Below are 18447 nucleotides of genomic sequence, written 5' to 3'. Positions count from 1 at the left end.
GCTTCGAAAGCTTTTGCTCGAGCTTTTCCGAGCACAAACGAGAGTTGCCAGTGGTCATTTCCTTTTTTGGCAGAAAAGTGATTATATTGTTAAGTTAATTTAATCGGATAAAGATATATACACTTGATTTTTAAACGGCATATGTAGGTGCGTCAATTATTTGATCCAGTGTATAACTTATCAGCCCTGTATATAGATCTCTGGAGGCAAATGTGCGGTGAGCAAGCAATTGATATTGATTAGTACCCCGTCAATAAATAAATATATCTTTTGAACCCTTTGGCAGTGCTTATCACAAGTCCCCGACCACCCGCAGTACAAATTTATGTAAATGCGTGAAAACTTATGCCCATCAACGGAGTCAGCAGAACGTAATAACATTTTCAGAGTCAAAACCAAACAATGACAGCTGATTCCAGTGCACGTAATGTTTTTCGAAAGAACGGCGTTGCCGGCTTGGGCAACAACGGTCATGGCCGGAATCTTATTACGACCGCCAATCCATCCGGAGGGAGTAGCGCCTCGCTGCTCCAAAAGCAGTTGTCCTTCAAAACGCCCGTTGGCTCCAAGCAGATGGGCAAATCCGATGAGATCGAGATGATCGACAGCGCTAACATCGAAAACTTCAATACCCGATATAATAAGGTGAGGGGACAACAGTGCGTATGATTCATATTTAAATTCTGTAATTCTATTTTGATATGGCTTACAGAACAGCATTATAGGATGGATATGCTGTGCCCCGTGCATTTGGCTGCGCACCTCGGCCGCAGTGCACAAAATGGCCATCACATCAGCCACCTTGTTGGTGACCACATTGCTGGTAGCATCGCCCATATTATTTTTAATAAGCACGGCACCCTCACCTCTGCCCAGAGATTGCTACATGGACGGGGATCGGTGCTCGCCCGCCGTTTCAGCACCGCCGGAATGCTCGGATCCCATTTGCGAGGCAGTGGCCTCCAGCATCCAGGCCAGACTCAATTGGAACAAGGACCCGTGCACGGAGTTCAAGAAGTTCAGCTGTTGGCGCAACACACCCAATAAAAACATAACGAACCTCATTGAAATGGGCAACTCCCAGAAGAGCGTCGATTCGCAAATGCTGTGTAAGCTGCAACCAACCGATCCGCGAGCTACATATATTAAATAAATATGCTATATCTTGCAGATCTATTCCAGAACAAGATTATGAACGGCAGCTTCGGTATATTGCACAATTTGTTCGAAAGCTGCTTGCAGCAGACAACCAACTCAACTGTCATGCACAGGATATTCGATTCCCTAGGCGGCTATCTGCCTGTTGGTTCGGTGGGACCATCGAGTATAGCACCCTTAATAGCCAAGATCTATGATCTTGGTCCCAGTCCGTTGGTAGACCTATATTACGACCTCAGCTACGGAAGACGACCGCACATTCTACTTATTATTAGTGGACCCAGCACTTCCTCAACTATCCTTGAGGTAAGTCGGTCTAGTTTAATGGTACAGATAATAATATGAAAATTTACTCAGCGAAAAATACGTTGGATGAGTCCAAAAGCCCCGCCTAGTCGTATTCGACAAGGGGTACCGAAGTTGTTAGCCGATTTAATAGAGAATTTCCTACCCTACTTCGTGTCATATGCTCAAAGAGTCTCCGAGAAGGATACTATTTTTGAATTTATAAAGGACCTAAACAAGGTGAGTTCGAAATTCGAATACTAAAGAGGTAACAGAATTTGAGCTTATGAACTTTTCTTACAGCTACAAGTTGAACACTCTCGTCGAGGATTCTGGGACAGCACTGTTTTATATAATGTATCCAGTCTACAAGACTTGTACCCAGTTGTAAGTACACCTACCTTATTAAATTACTATTATTTATAATTTATATTATATATGTATATTTTCAGTTAAATTGGACATTGCTTATACCGCAGAACTGGAGCGGACCCATCGTTGTTAGGAATAGTGATTATCTGAAAGCCTTAGAATACTTTATCACCAAGTACCCAACTAGAGTTGCACACAATTCGCTATTATTGCTAAGTGCTTTACAAATATTGCCACGTGATTATCCGAGCCCCGAAGTTTGCACCCGATCCACCATGTGGGCATTGCCCGAGTTGTCATCCTCCCTATATATTGCTCAACGTTCATCTGAAGATCTGAAGGACACCACAAAACGAGTAATTATCAACCGTGTCAAATTGAAAAAATACACTTTATACTTTTCTTTTACAGGCTGAGATCATATTTAAGTCCTTAAAAGCGCACTTGAAGAGAGCGCCTTCTTTAAAAGGAGCTGCCCTAGTGAAACTATCGGCATTGAAGATCCAATCGCAGACCTGGGAGGGATTCTCAAACACAACGGACTTGTTGAAGAGTCTTCAACCTTTGGATATTACGTCCGAGTGCTGGTTTCAAAACATATTGGAGATATACAAAAAGAACAAACTGGAGCCGAATGATATAAGTTTAAACGGAGGATCCCATGATGCGTAAGTTGTTATTTCCATAGAATATCATCTGAGTTTCTAATCATACACAACTTTCATTGCAGTTGGGCATACCCCATAGTGTCGACCATTTTCTATGATACGCTGAGCCATTCAATCGGTGGGTATAGAGTTACAAAATCTTTAAGCCACAGTAAACTATAATATTTGCGTACATATTTGCAGTTGTTCCATTATCCGTCATACTCATACCGTACTTCAATGCAGTATTGCCTCCATATCTGCACTATGCCTCTGTTGGTGTTTCCATTGCCAAAGAGATTTTGCGATCCATCACAAAATCGTTCGACGAAAAGGCAATGCGCTGTGTGCCGCATTCTGTAAATATATTCTCGAACTACAGCCGCATGGACATACTGATTCACTCAGGAGGAATGCAGATATCATACCACTCAATGCTTTCCCTAACCGGTCCCATCAAGGGAATGGCCAGACTACCTGGTCTGAATCTCACGCCGACGCAAATCTTCTTTTTAGTTTCCGCCCAGGAACTGTGTGCTGAATCGAACTACTTGGGCATCGATACAAACGCTCCCGAATTCGATAATATGTGAGTTAAATAACATAAAAATGACTAGTATTCTAATGCCATTAACTCCGTTTCCAGATTGGGTTGGCTCGTTGCCCAGGGCGGGAGTGCGACTGAAGTTTTCAAATGTCCATCGGGATCCATGATCAATATACAGAAGACCTGCAATGTGCTTTAATATTATTTCGACGTCAACTTGGACTATCTACTTTGTCTACGATCCGAATTGAGTTTAAAATTAGTAGCTCTAGAGACTTACCTACTAGTATTGTTTTCTATTTTAAATGTAAAATGTATATTTTAAATAAATATACTGTTAATAAATTGTTGGTTTATATTTAGAATATTAGACTTTAAATACAAGTTTATTTGAGAACGTGATCAAGGTAGTCGCTAACCTATTTTCAAAATAATACATTTAAATAACATTTATAGTAAAATGAGTGAAATTGCTGCTGCTTTACTATATGGATTTATAATGCATCTATTGTTACCTTTAGCCAAAAGTGAAATGCCCGACAGTATGAACGCAATTCTCATCAAATGCCCCGAGAACAATTCAAACAAATCCTGCGAGACGCAACTGATTGTCAATATTCATATGAACCCAAGCTTCGATATGGAAAACACGGAAAAGTTTTGGGTGGTCGATAAGGTCTATGATCCCTCGAAAGGAAGAACTTTAAAGATAATATCTCCCTATCTGATTGTGGTTAGCAGGGGCGAGCCTGTTGTGATGTATCCTCTTCGTTTTCTAAAAGTTAGTAGATTTTGAAGCTATTCATTTATAATAATAATAAGTGGTCTTATTTTACTTCAGTCAATTAATAATGAGCCAATTTCCATGAAAGTAAATAATAATGCGAAGCTTGCTGGTTCCGCATCCTGCATTACTAATGAAGAAAAAAATACAAAAGGACATGAGATGATGAATGCAACCAGATGTGAGTGATTAATTTGTACGATTTGTGGTGTTGTTAATTTATATATAATTTTTTTTAGTGAAAAGAAATCAATTTACACTCTTCCAAACAGGAAAATCAATTGTTTCGAACATTTTCGGTGCGAAAAGGCAAAAGAAAAACACACAACCTCGACGCAGGGATAAAATGATCAATGATCACCAACAAAAGGACCTTTCTAGTCTGGGACTCGTTCAAATTTTGGATACTTCTGTCACAAAAGGTAGTTGTACGAATTCAGATTTCCAATTATGTGTTTAAAAGTGTTATTTTTGCAGATTACCCAGATTCCCTTAAAGAATATTTACATTCATATAAAGATACACAGAGTAAAGAACTCGAAAAGTATATGGACTTACCAAAATGGCACGATATTTCTAAATCAAAGTTTGAAGACTTTTCAGGAAAAAGTCAAATTAAAACCCACCCAAAAGAAAACTTAAAAAGGCTAAACAACGCAGACGATACTGATACCCTACTTCCTCATGAGGTATATCAAAGTGGTAACAAGTTTTAAATTACTTAAATAGTTGTATATTTCAGGACTCAAAAAACTTCGAGCAACCAAATATCGAAGGTAAACTTGATAAACTGTACTTAAATTACGAAAATCCTGAGAAGGAACCAGTACCCGATTATCTTCCGTAAGTAATAGGTATTAATTATTGCAAATGAACAAAAGATACAAATATTTTGTACTTAGATATAATAAAGTGACACCGGAATCCAGAACTAAACAAATGAATGAAAATTTTGATAAAAATTATGTCCCACCACCTCGGAAAAGTATGTTCGATTCGAATAAATTTCCATACACGAAAGATCATGAAAATATTAAGTTTAAGTCACCTCTAAAAAGCCCTCATGATGTACCAGATTTTCCCTATGAAAATTTAGATAAGCGTATTATTTTGACGGCATTTCGCAAGCAGAAAAGTGGTTCACATGAAATGGAAAATGAAAAAAATAATTTGATGACATCCGGTAATAGGAAAGCGAATACCTATGAATTTCCAACTGAGAGGGAAAATAAATATTTGAAGTCGCATTCCATTGATAATATTTATGATTTTACTCATGAAAGTAAAAAGCACCATGAAAACTATAAGCCACTTTTGGATGAGAGCTATTTACCCGAGGAAATGATATATAAAAATAAAAACTTTAAAGGATCTAATAATCAATATGAACTTGATTTTCCATTGGAAGCTGAAAAGGATCAATATCATTTCAGGACACCAATTGACGGTTCGTCCAGTGGATTGGATTTTCACAGTGAAATTGAAAAAAATAAAAATAATTTTAAAAGCCCGGATTATAGTTATTCACCTGAAAAGTCATATGATAATAGCCTTTCCTTTGAAAATGAGTTCGAAAGTCGTGATGAAAACCTAAATTTTAACGCACCTAAGGGAAATTTGAACAACCACAACTTTAACTTTGATACAAAATCAGACTATCAAAGTTTACCCGAAAGCAAGGTTAATGATTTTTCGTGGACCCATGGAAACATTGCAGACGAAAGCCTTGATTCTATTGTGAGCCATCATATGAAACAAAGACTTTCGGGTGAGCAAAAATTCTATTTCACTGGAGTGCAATCCATAAATGTTAAATTTCAGATAACGATAATGATTTCAGTTTGGATTATTTTAAGCCGGCTAGTAGCAAAAAATATTTAGACTTCGGATCCAATCAGAAGATGAATCCATATTTGAATTACCCAAAGTGCAATTCCTATAAGACGTTTCCACGATCAAGACACCTAAAAAGGATGAAACGATCCGTGCTTCAAGATCGTGACATGGAAAACGATGAAGATTCTGATTTGGATCCCAAGTATGAGACCGATCTTAACTCGTTGAAGACGTTGAACTTGAAGCACATTGATGATAATGGGGAAATTCCATGTGATACTTGCGGGGGCAAGAATAAAAAGAAGGACGAAAAGCCCCGACCAATATATAGTGATACTTTGGAGGATCACAAAAGCTTAGAAGGTAAAATTGAGAATGTGAACACCAAACTGGACGATGCCGTTCCTTGCGATACGTGTGGTGGTAAGAATAAGAAGCCAGGAGGAAAACCCTTGCCTGGTGGATTGCCTTTGGAAATCAACAGCTTGACTGAGGAAAATGAAGAGCGACGCTTACCCGACTATATGATACCGTGTGAAAATTGCAAGAAAGCCAATAGATACAGAATCACAGAAGAAAACCTGGATTCTGCATCCTGCGGCTGTGTTACCAATCCAAAAGTCTGCAGTTGTGAATCCTCCAAGTTATCCCGAGCTTTAAACAATAGGTAATTGTTTAATATTTATAATAACATTCTGATCATGAACAATTTCCATGTTTAGTTTAAAGGAATGGAGCTATACGGTTTTTAATATGAAGAATCCTGTACCATTTTTAACCACCAAGCTGCGTGTTTTTAGAAGGCGTCACAACACGTGGTGGCTGGTTGTTCCGATAATAACGTGAGTTTAAAATATAGTTTTAGTAATTTAATAACTTAAAAATGATTAACTAATGAACTAGGCTTGATAGCTTATCAGGCATATTTGCAAATGATGACTTTTCGGCTGTGTTTACTTCTCACATCGATATGATTCGCCTGGAGAAATTAACAGGCTTTTCCAATCGAAATCTTGCTGTTCCCAATGAAAAAGTGAATACATTTGCAAGAAAACGACATGCCATTACCCTTAAAGATTTGCAGAATAACATTGGGAATAGTGTTCTGCTGGATGAATCGAATAAGGACGTATCCATTAGGGAAATAAAGAAATCTTTCAACTTGAAAGCTCAAAAGCAGGATAGTATTAAAGGCTTAGAAACTAGAAGCATCAAAGGATTGGGATATCTTCCAGTTACTATGAATGCGCTGGATAATTGCCCTCATAAGGACAAAACCCTATGCCTAAATATTCGTGATGAGAAAGTACCAGGTGGTAATCCAAAGACTAGAATATATATATGATTCGAACTTTTTTAAAGCAATAAACTATTTTTTAGAATATAGCATCAAAGTGAAGATACCCTTTCGAGAAAATGCTTTTGTTATGCGCGATAAGCATATAGTGAAAATATCAAGAATCGTTACCGATGCAACCACAAAAGATGCGCTTCAGATTTCGATCGAAGTTATAAACAATGGATTTGAAGCGCAGGAATTCATCATATATATATGCAATTGCAATATTTTAAAAAGTGGATCAACATCGAATGGTGCCAGAAGAATGTTAGAGCCGTATATTGGCCAAACCGTCATATTCCTAGTGCCCTTGATAGTAGGATCTAAGAAAAATAAGAAATACAGCTGTGATGGTAGGTTTGAAATATATGTTAACCTTTTTAATGTGCTATCTTAACTTTTAAGTGATTGTTAAGGCGATTACCGAATTTGATGACAATGATATCAGTCTAGCGAAACCCGTTGATCTAAAAGTAGACGTCGTAGCCAAAAGGACAATGGACATTAAATGCCACTCGAGGTGCTTTTGTGTTTGGCGTTGTCGATGTCACTGCATCGGAAAGCTGGAAACTTTCATAAACTACAATGCTTGTGAAAGAATGGATCCCAAGTCCGAGAAAGAGGCTGGACTCATCTACAACTGCCCACCGGGCAATGAGCCACATGATGTGTGCATCAAGGATGTTTTCAGCGATCGAAACGAGGAGAAAACTTGCAATCTCTCCTGTAAGGTTATAACCATTGCATTGGTAATTTTGATCATACTATTCTTATTGGGTAAACACATTATGCTGCTTTAAAATGCAATCTAAAATAACTTTCTCTCCGCAGGACTTTTAAAGGCCATTCTTGGCATCTGCATTACTGGCATAGGTCGATTTGGCTTCGACACAGTGCAGCCTGGCAGGACATACGAATACACATCGTGCATAAGGATCTTTTTGGTCAACTGCTTCTTCTTCATCATATATCCCTTTGCCTGTTGGTGCAAGTGCTTCCGACCAAAGGCGAAGGATCTCATAGATGCCAGTTCCGATTGGGATTGCGTTTCCCAGAACGATGAAACCCCCGAATGCTCCTGTGATGTAAGTGGAACAAGCTATATGGATTTCCAAATTTGTATATATTAGAATTGTGCTTTAGAAAAAGGACTCCAGTTCAAGTTGCCGACTCCATGGTGGCCAGGATATACAAGATAACCTAGTGCTATCCTTTGCTCCACTGCATGAAAATGGTTTGTTTAAGGACGATAAGTCAGACGACGAGGAGAGTCATTTGTTTATCCTAGAGGTGTTGGAGGAAAGCAAATGTTCCCTGACCAAGATGGTAATTATAAATCGTTTTTTTACAGAATATAAAGAGTTCTTCTTTGCAGATGAGTCAAGTCTTGGATCCTGGTCAGAATGCCGAGCAAGCCACTGAAAGTCAGAATGTCGATGATATGTTGGCCGATGAGTTTGTGGAAAGTCTGAGGAACTCGCAGGTGGCCTATAGGACATTGAGTTCTCCAGTTGGCGGAGTAGTAGAGATCCCGATAAACTATAAGTATTGCGTGAAAGGGTTCTTTGTGCAATCTATAAACTCCTCGTTTGAATTCGTGAGCTTTCATCCATTGTCCCAGTTTGTGGGAATCACAGAGGAGGTACTTATTATATCATCTTATGTTAGTAGCTTATTACAAATATTTCCTTAGAACGAAGTTAGGATTCTGCCACAACCTCAATACATCCACTCCAATGAGTTCTCTAGAGTATATGCTAATAAAATGGAGGTTCATAGGGCAGGCGATCTGTCAGTGGTTCCTCCACTGAATGCTCCTTGCATCAACATCGACCATGGAAACCACTTGGAGAGTTCCTTTGTTAAGCTTGCAGTGCAACAGGAGCAAATGAAAGCAAATCAGAACTAAAATTGATATTTATTACCTATTTTATTAAATTTTCAATAATTTACATTCTTAAGTTACATGCTAATTCAATGGAACGTTGTATGCAGAGTATTCATTATATGGAGTCGTAGACTCTATATGTCCTTCCAAAGTTTCAGCAATTCCTGCCCTGATGTCTATCAAACCACTGCCGTCTGAAACCTCACTTGAAGTATCCATTTTGGTCTGGGACTCGGGTGAAGTAGTAGTTTTGTTATGTTCATCGTAGTACTTAATAAAGTAAACTTCCGTCTGACTCGGAATTGGACTGACTACGTCCATTTGATGATTCGAAATTGGCTGGCTAATTGAAAGCTCCGAACTTGTTTTCAGTAATGCCTCCTCCCTTTGCAGTTCATCCTTTATAGTCTGGCCAGGATCTCTAAACTCGTATACGGATGTATTTTCAGATGCCTGACCCTGGTGCTCATCCGGGGAATCGTAAAGGAATCCACCATTGTCCACCGCTGAGTACAAGGGGTTGACTGACATAACTTCTCGATTGCTATGCTGCAGATTGCTTTCAATGATATGCGATGGCCGAGGGTCGATTGAGGAGTACGGTTGACCATCTGAATTAACATTGTGGGCGTTGAAATCAGATTGAGATTGAGTCACATAATTTACGATCGGTTTTGGAGTGGCATTGGGCACAATGTAGTGGTAATGTATGTGCTGAACTGGTCGTGGGTTTTGTATTTGCAATTGAAAATCTGATGAGTAAGTGGATTGAGTGTTTACTTGTGATCCGTAGCTTATATGCGTAGCTGATGGGCTTCCATTGATCTTGGCTTCTGGAGCAGCATTTAATAGGGGTACATCAATGGGGCGGGGATTTTCTGGATCAGTGCTCGATGTGCGAGTTATATCACCTATATAATTTGGCGGTGGCAGGATGTTCCGAAGAATTTCCTTCTGATTTACGCGGTTTACGATTCTCCCAATCGACTGAGCTTCAATAAGAGAGTTTTTTGTAGCTTCATCTGTTGAATTAAAGGTGTTATCTTTATGAACGGCAGCACACTCTCCATGGAAACTTCCGAATAAAATTATATTATACGCCACAAGCACTCTTATTCCAAGCATTTTTTGTATGAAGTGAACAAATGTATTCACAAGAGACTATCAACAACTGTCTTTAATCCGCTTTGCATTCGGTTTTTATTTGGATTCCAGATTACATAAATACACTCTGAATTGCTCGGATTATGTCAACGAATCCCAACTATGGGCCTTATCCAAAGCGAGCTAAATTTGCTTGTTTTTTCGGTGAAAGTCAAATCGAATGCAATTAATAGAGGCTTGATTTGCGTGGGTTGTCAAATTAATACGTTCATAAAACTAACCAATTGCATAAAAGTTTCTCTGGAAGAGTATGAATATAAACAAACAGCAGTGAAAGCGGATTATTTTCTCAACTTGAAGAGTTCAAAAACCTTTGTATATTTGGATACTTTTCAAACACCCCACAACTGGCCGATGAATAATAACTAGATGCATTACTTAGCTCTTTATAAAGATTTTATTACTATAAAATGTATTACAACAAATATGTAAAATGACAATAAAATGAGGAGAAAATACACTATTACACACATATATATGCTTGCGAATGTAGTTAAGCCTAGAGAACTCAGCCCCATATTGTTGGCAGGGCATTATAGTGTTACTTAATATAAATGCAAAATCACTGTAAAAATTTCAAACTTAAGGTACTACTAAAATTATTATTTATTACTTGTTTATTATTCATATTTAGATTCGATTGATATATAAGACATATATGTATGTATGTTTTTTGTGGTTTTATATTTTGTATATTTTCATGACCTATGAATGAGCTATGCAGAGACACTTTAATATCGGCTTTCGGTTTTCGGCTTCCTATCAAATGGTTTTAACATGTGGTTTCTAAAAGTGGATCAGGCTTATAAGTACTCGTAAAGGGGTTTACATTATTAACAATTGTGGAATCTTTGGGGGCTCGTTTTAGGGATATAAAGTCTTCAAGGTGGCTCGTACTCTGCACTGCGGCATCCCTACTCACATGAAATTTGTCCATCTTGTGAGGGACAACCAGGTGAGCCTCACGCACGCCATCAGATGTCGGAATTTTGCTAACGTTACGATCGCTGAGGGATAATGAGATGTTTTTCTCCAAAGGCGGTTCACGGATCTGCTCGGACAGTCGGCGGATGTTCAGGGGTAGTTCCTCCTTCGATTGAGTGGGAATCGATAGGGAGCTGTGCCTCGAATGCAATTTTTCTACTTGAAGCAATGATCTTGCTTGATCGTTTGGACACAGCAAATTACTATTGTTTTGTTGTACGGATTTTCTAACATGGTTCGGCAATGGACTGGATATCTCCTTCACCTTGTCCGGTAAAAAACTAGCTGACTTGCTTTGAATGTTGGTTTTCAGATCATTAGAAGGCTGGTCGAGAGACCAGATTTTATGCGACGTGTTGCGATATTGTGGAGAGAATGGAGCAAAAAGCAATCCTGGCTCATTTAAAAATACTTGATCGTCGTCCAGCTCCGTTTTCGAATGCTTCAACTGCGGCTTTGCACACTTTGATTTCTCAGTTCTGGTCGAAATTTGTTTGTTGTTTATGGAAGAAAGGGATTTTTCGCGGTAGAAATTTTTCTTGGGAAGCCGTGCGACTTCCACAGCAGCGTCTGTTTGCCTCTTGACCCACGGATCGATATTGTGATGCATGGTGTTTGAATACTTTTCCGTTTTGGGGCATAAGCTGTTCTTAATGTGCGAGTTCTTTATCCATGGATCCGAAGGATACACCAAACAGCCTGTACTCCTGTTGTTCGTATCGTAGAGAAAGTTAGCTTTGTCTAGCTCCAAGTTGTTGGGGGAAGTTTGCTCCGATTTGCTAATCTTATGGGTAAGCTGTCGATAAAATTGATTGTCTGAATTACTCGAGAGCTGCCTTGCCGTTTGGGTACCTAATCGCGAAGACTTCGTGATCTCACTGTCGTCGGAAATTATGATGGCCTGTTGAAACCCACTCTTGTGTAACGTCAGTCTCGGAGACAGCGATTTCTGATCCTTTCCAATTACACTTTTCAATTGCAAGCAACCCTCGGTTGAATTATCTAATGCGTTCTTTTGCGATGCTGAAGACAGTTTTGGGTCTTTTAATTTACTTATGGTAGACTTGTTACCAGTATCTGAGCTTAGTTTAATTTTGATTTCTTCGTTTGCTTCCGATTCTGAACCATTCGATTTGTGGGCCTTCTCGCAGTTGCATATTAGAGTTGATGAAATGGATAAGACGTTTGGACTGTCCTTTAGAGATCGGTTAGATGCCACTCTTTTTATACTATCAGTGTCGATTTGTTGGGACACTTTGTTATTTAGATATCGACCGGAAAGCTGGGTATGCTGGCTATTTAGATGTATATTAGCATTCATTGGTGAATGTGGAGAAAGTACTGGAAGTGTTGGAGCAATATTTGGTTGTTTTAAACGAGAAACAAAGAAGCCGTTCGACTTCATATCGGTTAATGGTGGGTCATCATTCCTATTTTGTTTACTATGTCTGTTTCCGCACGATTTACTTGATAGTTCCCTGCTTGGGAACTGAGGTGAGAAGGGTTGGGCTTTTGAATACAAGCCCGACTGTTTTTGCTAAAGAAACTTCTGCTCGAGAGCTTTAGCAGAACTCTGGCTGGAATTTGAGGCACCTGCAAGAAGAGCGAACACACACATTAGACGTTATCAGGTAGCTAGCTGATCGCAAATTAGAGAGAAAGTTACAAATCATAAATAGCAAGAAAGTATTCACTGTTTTTCCTAAATGCGTAGAAGCCAAACAATAAAGTGGTTGCAAGTAGTAAACGGTTCACTTTCAAAGTATCAAAAAATTACTTTATTCAAACTTCTTGTACTTAAATATTAAAACCATATTACTGTAGCATATTGCTAATAGATCGTTTTAGAACTTAATGCGGTTATTGTTTGATTTTTCTACCAATATGGTTAAGTATAAGATGATATGACCTACGCTTATTCAATTAATACGGGGACCAGGATCACAATGCTGTAAGAATGGGGATCTTGGTGCAAGTCTCCTGACAACTAGTTAATTATAATCTTTTTAAAAATGCAATTCTCGAATGTATTGATGCGGCTGGATAAATAATTACATTTCAATACTTATAGTTAATTACAAACCATCGTTTTCAATCCGTTTGACATTTGTTTCCACATTCTTTTTACTTGTTTCGCTTCCTGCCGCAGGGGCAGGATTCGGGTGCTTTGAACTTAGGGTCGCACTACCGGCGGCAGGGTTTGAATTAGATATTACGCCCGATGTAGTGTCGCTAACGCCTCCGTCCACATTATTCTTTAATTGTCATTTGACGAGTTCCACCGAAAGAAATTTGCGTAGTCGCTCGTAATAATGCGGATGCAGTTCCACATCATTATGTCCAGCACCCTGAAATCAAAATTTCTCATGAGTTTGCATATCCTAATATGCATATAAATAAATAAATACGAATCGACACGATGAGATCACATTGCTGTTTTATGTTTTGCATTGCAACGATGAGATTGATTCCATTGCAAATTTTAATGTTTATGAAAAGCTGTGAACTCGATACGAGACACTTAATCGATTTCAGGGAAAACGCTAGACTATTAGAATGAATAATAACAATAATTATTCCGGTTACAATGCTGATTAACCAGTGCATAACCTGATCTAGGCAGGTAATCAATCAAGAGTAATTACCTCCACCCAAAACGGCTCGACAGTCTTAGGACACCGCTCGTAGATTCCGATGCCATGGGAAAAGTCAATGACCTCATCATCTGTGCCGTGGATAACCAGAACTGGAGCCTTCACCTTCGCCACTTTATCAATGCTGCGTGGAAATCCGATAACATTAGAATTGGCTATGAACGCAAATCAACGAAGTATCTCACCTGGGAAAGGCGTCAAAGAACCAGGTTCTCTTTGTGTTCCTAAAGACGACCCTAAGGCCGGACATCAGCGGCGAATGGAGTATCACAGCGCCGACCTCGTGACGCGAGGCCAGGTCCACAGTGGGCACAGTGCCAATGCTCTGCCCATACAAGATGATTGTCTCCGGGCTGATGTTGAATCTGGTTTAAGGGTGCATAACGAGTTAGCAAAGCGGAATCAATAGCGTGAACTATAAGTGCTAACCTGGTTCTCATCGCCTGCCAGGCTGCCTCTATGTCCGCGTACAGATTCTTCTCGGAGGGCTTGCCGCCACTCATTCCGTACCCGGAGTAGTCGTACCCAAAGATATTACAGTTGATCTGGGAGCCCAGGGTCAGATAGAAGCTGCTCATCTGGCCCAAATCCACTGCATTCCCGTGGGAGAAGAGCAGCGTGTACTTGGCATTCTTGCTGCACCTGACATAGATGCAGGTGATCAGGTTGCCACGCGAGGTGCGCGTAAAGAAGGCCTCCACTTTCGATTTCTCACGTTCGGAGTACTGCCATTCGGCGCGGTCGAACAACTGCAGGTTGTACCGGATGTTGGTGTCGTCCGCCGGGGTCAATTTGTACGTGGGCTCCGGCGGCTGGAAGGCCAACTTGGCCGCAATGGGACCCGGACACGGGGGGCAGCAAAACATGCAACAGAGCTCGCTTATACTGAACATGCTCGCTCCGTGCCTCGAATGCCTCTACGGAATGCTAACGATTTCGATTTCTCGCCTCAAATGCACGATTACCATCAACAAAGGACTAACGGAGTTTTTGGGTTCAGACTTCTGGTTCGGGCCAATTCGCGTCTATATCATCTATACGTGGATGAGCAAGGTGTCAGTGGGCTAGGCGACGGGGGTGACGAGACAAACATAACATTTCGGGCTCAGTTCGCACACAGAATTCAACATAATCGAACGGTTAATGGCTAAATTGTCTTACTGAAATTTGGTACACTCACATTTACAAAATGGCAATGTAGATAGGCAAACAACCACAAAGAAGTAAGGTGAATAAAACGCCCTAAAAAACAACGGCGCTTTCGGTATTTTTAGTGTGACCGCCTGGGCAGCGAGTACAAAAGGCCAGCGAATCGAATCTCTATTTCCACAGAACGAACTGGAATCGGAACGAGGGAAATATTTATTCATAGAAGCTTAGTTAAGCAAATATATTTCAATAATGATGATTTACAACCTGCATTGAAAAGAGTGTCTGCAAATTTAAATAGTTTTTAAAAACGCTCGCAATGCTTCCTTAGAGGACATATTTTTCAGGACATTTGAGAAAAATCGTATATAAAAAGAATCCACAGTTTTTGGAGTGTGTGTCGTCCAGCTATGAAGCAGCCCATATATACAAGATCCATTTAAATTAATTTTATTTTGTGGTTCCCGTGAATATAGTCCTATCTGAGAATTGTTCCTGTGAAAATTCTTTAATTTTTTTCCAAAAAGTGGGTGGAGTTTAAAGGTACATATTTAAAAATGCCCGCCTTCTCTAGTACAAGTACCATAGCCAATCCATGTCATAAACCGCCTTACCAACATAAAATTTCTGCGCTAACTTTAAATATCACAGAGCGTGTTCCAAGTTGCACCGGTATCTCAAAAACGTTTCGAAATCGTAAAAAAGAAAATACAAAACCTTACTCGGATCACAACATTTTGAAATTATATGTTTAATCCTTTAAAATTAAAGACTTTTGGAAATTGGAGCAGTGGTATGCAAGGTATGCAAGTAATTCGGATTTGTTTCAATATTACCTGTAAACTTAATAAATCCAAAAGTAATGTCATACATAACTGTTATGTTTATGTACGTAACAAATGTTCGTATGAACATTTTTTAGGTTCGGTTGGACCGAACCAAAATTATTTCCTACTTTTATAGTTTCTATGAAGAAAGGATCGGATCTATAAATGGAGTTCACCCCGGTTCATTGGAAGAATCCTAGCTTGGTAGGCGTGGTTCTTCTTCAGGAAGAGGTATGTAAGTGAAATTATTTTAAGGTACCCTTAAGAAATTAGTAATAAACATATTTAGAGATTGCTATTCCATGTTTACAGGACGTTGCCTAGATCAAATGAACTTTCAGCCATCTTTGCTTAAAATATTTTTTGTAGCTCATTGAATTAATGTATATTTTACAAAACTGTGTGTATGGTATTAGAGCATATGAGCACTCACTCTCGCAGAGTATTTCATTATTCGGCTTCCAAGTCTGGGCCACCTTTCTTGTAAGACATAACAAACTACATTCCGCGCCGTATCGACCGACGACCCTGCTCCTCCTTCCTTCCAATGGGTGTTTTATAATGTATGTGGAAGTGGATGTGGATGTGGATATGGATATGGATGGTAGCGAAGGCGAGGTGTTCCGACTAGGGTTGAAGTCAAACATATGTAAGGATGATTGACAGCTAATGGAAACAAAAGCAATTCGAAAACGTGTGTGTGTGCATGTGTGAGATGCAAATGATTTGCAAAACAAGGTAGGAAGGCAAGTTAACCATTGCGGACCTATTTTCGACCTGTAATCGAATTAATCGGCGTCTATTTATATATTTACAACCTGTAGTTTGTTTTCGAACTGCAATTATGTAGGGAAACAAATAGATTGGATGTTAGGTACATATATTCCCTGTGGCAGTAGGAATTGCAAATAGTACACTTCACGACGAAGACAATAATTATGGTATTTACACATTATTCCGATGGTAAACTAAAATAAATAACTAGTATGGAGAGCTACATCTCGACTTCACACTTGTATAGTTTAAACAAACATTTAATACAATTATGGGCAGTTCTTTATTGACTTTAGAGATCTTCTAAACTCAACTGGTTACAATACGGCTTCGTTTAAATAAGATGAGTACACAAGTAAATAACATAAGATTACAATAATAGGACCACTAGTGAGTATGTTTTAGACATAGCATGGTTTAACTCTAGTTTAACTATAACTTTCATAATCAAAAGACGGGCAACGGGCCGTTATGAAAAAGCGGCGGTGTTTTCTGGTAGCAAGGTATGTTGCCATATTGGCCGTTGTAGAAAAAACTTGGGAAGTACAACTGATACTGCGCGGCGAGTTCGTTGAAATTGAATGGCAAATTGAACGGCGGCTTTTCCAAAGCGACGGCATCGGGACTGCCATACTCCATGGGCACTAATCCCTCATTTGGCGTGCTCGCCGGATCCGGAGCCATGAGACTTTCGATGGTGAAGGCGCGCTTTGGCCGCACCGGAAGTTGGGTCACAGTGGTCGGAAGGATCGGTGGCGTAGCCTTGTAGGGCGACATTTGGGCAGCAGATGCATTTGCAAGCACATGACCATGCCGCGCCGGATCGGCAAAGGCCATCTGCGTTAGCTGGTCGTCCAGATAGTGGGTCACCATCTCCGTATTGGCGGCGGCGGCTAATTTCCAGTTCGATATATCCTTCTCGAGCTGCTTGACGCGGAAACGCTTTCGTCTCCGCAGCAGGCTGCCATTTTCGAACATATCGAAGGCCATGGGATGGAGCGTCCAGTAGGAGCCCTTGCCGGCCTTGGTCACATTCCTCGGCACCTTGATGAAGCAATCGTTGAAGCTGAGATTGTGCCGCAGTGAGTTCTGCCACTTTTGCGTGTTCTTCCGGTAGTATGGGAACTGATCCATTATAAATCGATATATTTCGCTGAGCGGCAGCAATCTTTGCGGCGAGTGTATTATGGCCATGGCCGTTAATGATATGTACGAGTAGGGGGGCTTCTGATCACCGTAGCTCATTTTCAGTGGGCGTGGCATTGCGAAGAAGTCGTTTCAAAAATTCACACAATCGTTCCCCGTCCGCACCGAATAATTCCTTATGGGTTTCTTTTTTTTCCACTTCAGAGCGATGTTTTCTCGGCGGCAGCAGCGTTAAGACTAATGCGAGGGGCAGCAAAACTTCATGTTTTATGGAACTGGCTCTGCTCGCAAAGAGCAAGACCGGATTCGGAGAGCTGCCTCTCGCACACATGCCCATGCCCAACCGGTGGTGGTGGTATGTCCACTATCCACAATCCAGTATCCAGTACTCACTATGCCGAGCGAGAGGGCAGTGTTGGCCAAAACAGGTCTCGCATCTGGTTGTCCTTGTCTGAGCGGCGTGCCAATGGGAAGCGAAGGTGTTGTTTACGGCGAATTTCGAAATGGGTTGCCCGGAGAGTTTGGACCAATCATAGCGGTTTACCGATTACCCACACACCATATAGCCTAACACCAGGAGCAGCGTGGCGGAAAAGCGTTTTGTCCCAGCGACAAGCAACGGCAACGAGGCCCCATTTTTTCCCATCGCCATTTTCAATTTTCGGCGAGATAGCAGCACAATCGCATTCGCATGTGTGCAAATGTGCTGCAAAAGCACAATTGCAAGGGGAAAGCCCTTGATTTGCAAGCTTTTGTCAATACCTGTTTATTTTATATGAATTGTGGGCGGGTCGGAACATGAAATAATAAAGGAAACGCTCGTATTTCACTTCCCATCGCGTTGCTTCGCTTCAGAAAATGATTTAAATTGTTTTGGCTTTTGCATGAAATTG

General features: G+C 40.2%; 6 protein-coding genes across 7 annotated transcripts; 2 read left to right on the top strand and 4 right to left on the bottom strand.

Annotated features, from left to right (window-relative positions):
* Nucleotides 1-37: 37 nt before the first annotated feature.
* On the top strand, nucleotides 38-3374 carry LOC6619657. Its single transcript, XM_002043836.2, has 11 exons — nucleotides 38-217; nucleotides 287-645; nucleotides 713-1109; nucleotides 1172-1464; nucleotides 1516-1683; nucleotides 1747-1830; nucleotides 1896-2171; nucleotides 2227-2483; nucleotides 2546-2601; nucleotides 2667-3051; nucleotides 3109-3374. Exons 2-11 carry the CDS (start codon nucleotides 403-405, stop codon nucleotides 3206-3208), a joined length of 2259 nt encoding a protein of 752 aa, XP_002043872.1. The 5' UTR covers nucleotides 38-217; nucleotides 287-402; the 3' UTR covers nucleotides 3209-3374.
* A 167-nt stretch (nucleotides 3375-3541) lies between these two features.
* LOC6619656 lies at nucleotides 3542-8966 on the top strand. The gene is made up of 15 exons (XM_002043835.2): nucleotides 3542-3790; nucleotides 3851-3974; nucleotides 4033-4215; nucleotides 4271-4482; nucleotides 4536-4636; nucleotides 4696-5561; nucleotides 5615-6296; nucleotides 6352-6471; nucleotides 6533-6942; nucleotides 7010-7321; nucleotides 7374-7745; nucleotides 7800-8053; nucleotides 8112-8294; nucleotides 8344-8610; nucleotides 8662-8966. Exons 1-15 carry the CDS (start codon nucleotides 3542-3544, stop codon nucleotides 8875-8877), a joined length of 4551 nt encoding a protein of 1516 aa, XP_002043871.1. The 3' UTR covers nucleotides 8878-8966.
* Nucleotides 8880-10297, bottom strand: LOC116801448. Its single transcript, XM_032721093.1, has one exon. The coding sequence runs from the start codon at nucleotides 9979-9981 to the stop codon at nucleotides 8938-8940; it is 1044 nt and encodes a 347-aa protein (XP_032576984.1). The 5' UTR covers nucleotides 9982-10297; the 3' UTR covers nucleotides 8880-8937.
* A 101-nt stretch (nucleotides 10298-10398) lies between these two features.
* On the bottom strand, nucleotides 10399-12431 carry LOC116801447. Its single transcript, XM_032721092.1, has one exon. It carries the CDS (start codon nucleotides 12407-12409, stop codon nucleotides 10793-10795), a length of 1617 nt encoding a protein of 538 aa, XP_032576983.1. The 5' UTR covers nucleotides 12410-12431; the 3' UTR covers nucleotides 10399-10792.
* Nucleotides 12432-12759: 328 nt separating this feature from the next.
* On the bottom strand, nucleotides 12760-14916 carry LOC6619655 (alpha/beta hydrolase domain-containing protein 17B). 2 transcript variants are annotated; one of them, XM_032721094.1, is made up of 5 exons: nucleotides 14839-14916; nucleotides 14088-14722; nucleotides 13844-14023; nucleotides 13650-13782; nucleotides 13247-13352 (listed from the first exon to the last, which is right to left on the bottom strand). In XM_032721094.1, exons 2-5 carry the CDS (start codon nucleotides 14549-14551, stop codon nucleotides 13269-13271), a joined length of 861 nt encoding a protein of 286 aa, XP_032576985.1. In that variant the 5' UTR covers nucleotides 14552-14722; nucleotides 14839-14916; the 3' UTR covers nucleotides 13247-13268. The 2 variants fall into 2 exon arrangements, with proteins under 2 accessions (XP_002043870.1, XP_032576985.1); XM_002043834.2 differs by lacking the exon at nucleotides 14839-14916 and having other exon boundaries at nucleotides 12760-13352; nucleotides 14088-14832.
* A 1751-nt stretch (nucleotides 14917-16667) lies between these two features.
* Nucleotides 16668-17802, bottom strand: LOC6619654 (fork head domain-containing protein FD5). Its single transcript, XM_002043833.2, has one exon. It carries the CDS (start codon nucleotides 17669-17671, stop codon nucleotides 16856-16858), a length of 816 nt encoding a protein of 271 aa, XP_002043869.2. The 5' UTR covers nucleotides 17672-17802; the 3' UTR covers nucleotides 16668-16855.
* Nucleotides 17803-18447: the final 645 nt, after the last annotated feature.

Source organism: Drosophila sechellia, chromosome 3R (assembly GCF_004382195.2).
Source record: "Drosophila sechellia strain sech25 chromosome 3R, ASM438219v1, whole genome shotgun sequence".
Lineage (NCBI taxonomy): Eukaryota > Metazoa > Arthropoda > Insecta > Diptera > Drosophilidae > Drosophila > Drosophila sechellia.
Note: the sequence above shows the minus strand (reverse complement) of the source record. Positions and strands in the feature narration are given on the sequence as shown.

Excerpts from the sequence above, each read along its gene's own strand:
- LOC116801448 (XM_032721093.1), bottom strand. The coding sequence starts at position 9,981 with ATGCTTGGAATAAGAGTGCTTGTGGCGTATAATATAATTTTATTCGGA.
- LOC6619655 (XM_032721094.1), bottom strand. The coding sequence starts at position 14,551 with ATGTTCAGTATAAGCGAGCTCTGTTGCATGTTTTGCTGCCCCCCGTGT. Across the intron at positions 14,024-14,087 it reads TGGCAGGCGATGAGAACCAG|ATTCAACATCAGCCCGGAGA; the intron begins GTTAGCACTTAT and ends CCCTTAAACCAG. Across the intron at positions 13,353-13,649 it reads TCGAGCCGTTTTGGGTGGAG|GGTGCTGGACATAATGATGT; the intron begins GTAATTACTCTT and ends TTTTGATTTCAG.
- LOC116801447 (XM_032721092.1), bottom strand. The coding sequence starts at position 12,409 with ATGAAGTCGAACGGCTTCTTTGTTTCTCGTTTAAAACAACCAAATATT.
- LOC6619654 (XM_002043833.2), bottom strand. The coding sequence starts at position 17,671 with ATGCCACGCCCACTGAAAATGAGCTACGGTGATCAGAAGCCCCCCTAC.
- LOC6619657 (XM_002043836.2), top strand. The coding sequence starts at position 403 with ATGACAGCTGATTCCAGTGCACGTAATGTTTTTCGAAAGAACGGCGTT. Across the intron at positions 1,465-1,515 it reads CTTCCTCAACTATCCTTGAG|CGAAAAATACGTTGGATGAG; the intron begins GTAAGTCGGTCT and ends AAATTTACTCAG. Across the intron at positions 3,052-3,108 it reads GCTCCCGAATTCGATAATAT|ATTGGGTTGGCTCGTTGCCC; the intron begins GTGAGTTAAATA and ends CTCCGTTTCCAG.
- LOC6619656 (XM_002043835.2), top strand. The coding sequence starts at position 3,542 with ATGCCCGACAGTATGAACGCAATTCTCATCAAATGCCCCGAGAACAAT. Across the intron at positions 3,975-4,032 it reads GATGATGAATGCAACCAGAT|TGAAAAGAAATCAATTTACA; the intron begins GTGAGTGATTAA and ends AATTTTTTTTAG. Across the intron at positions 4,483-4,535 it reads ATACCCTACTTCCTCATGAG|GACTCAAAAAACTTCGAGCA; the intron begins GTATATCAAAGT and ends TGTATATTTCAG.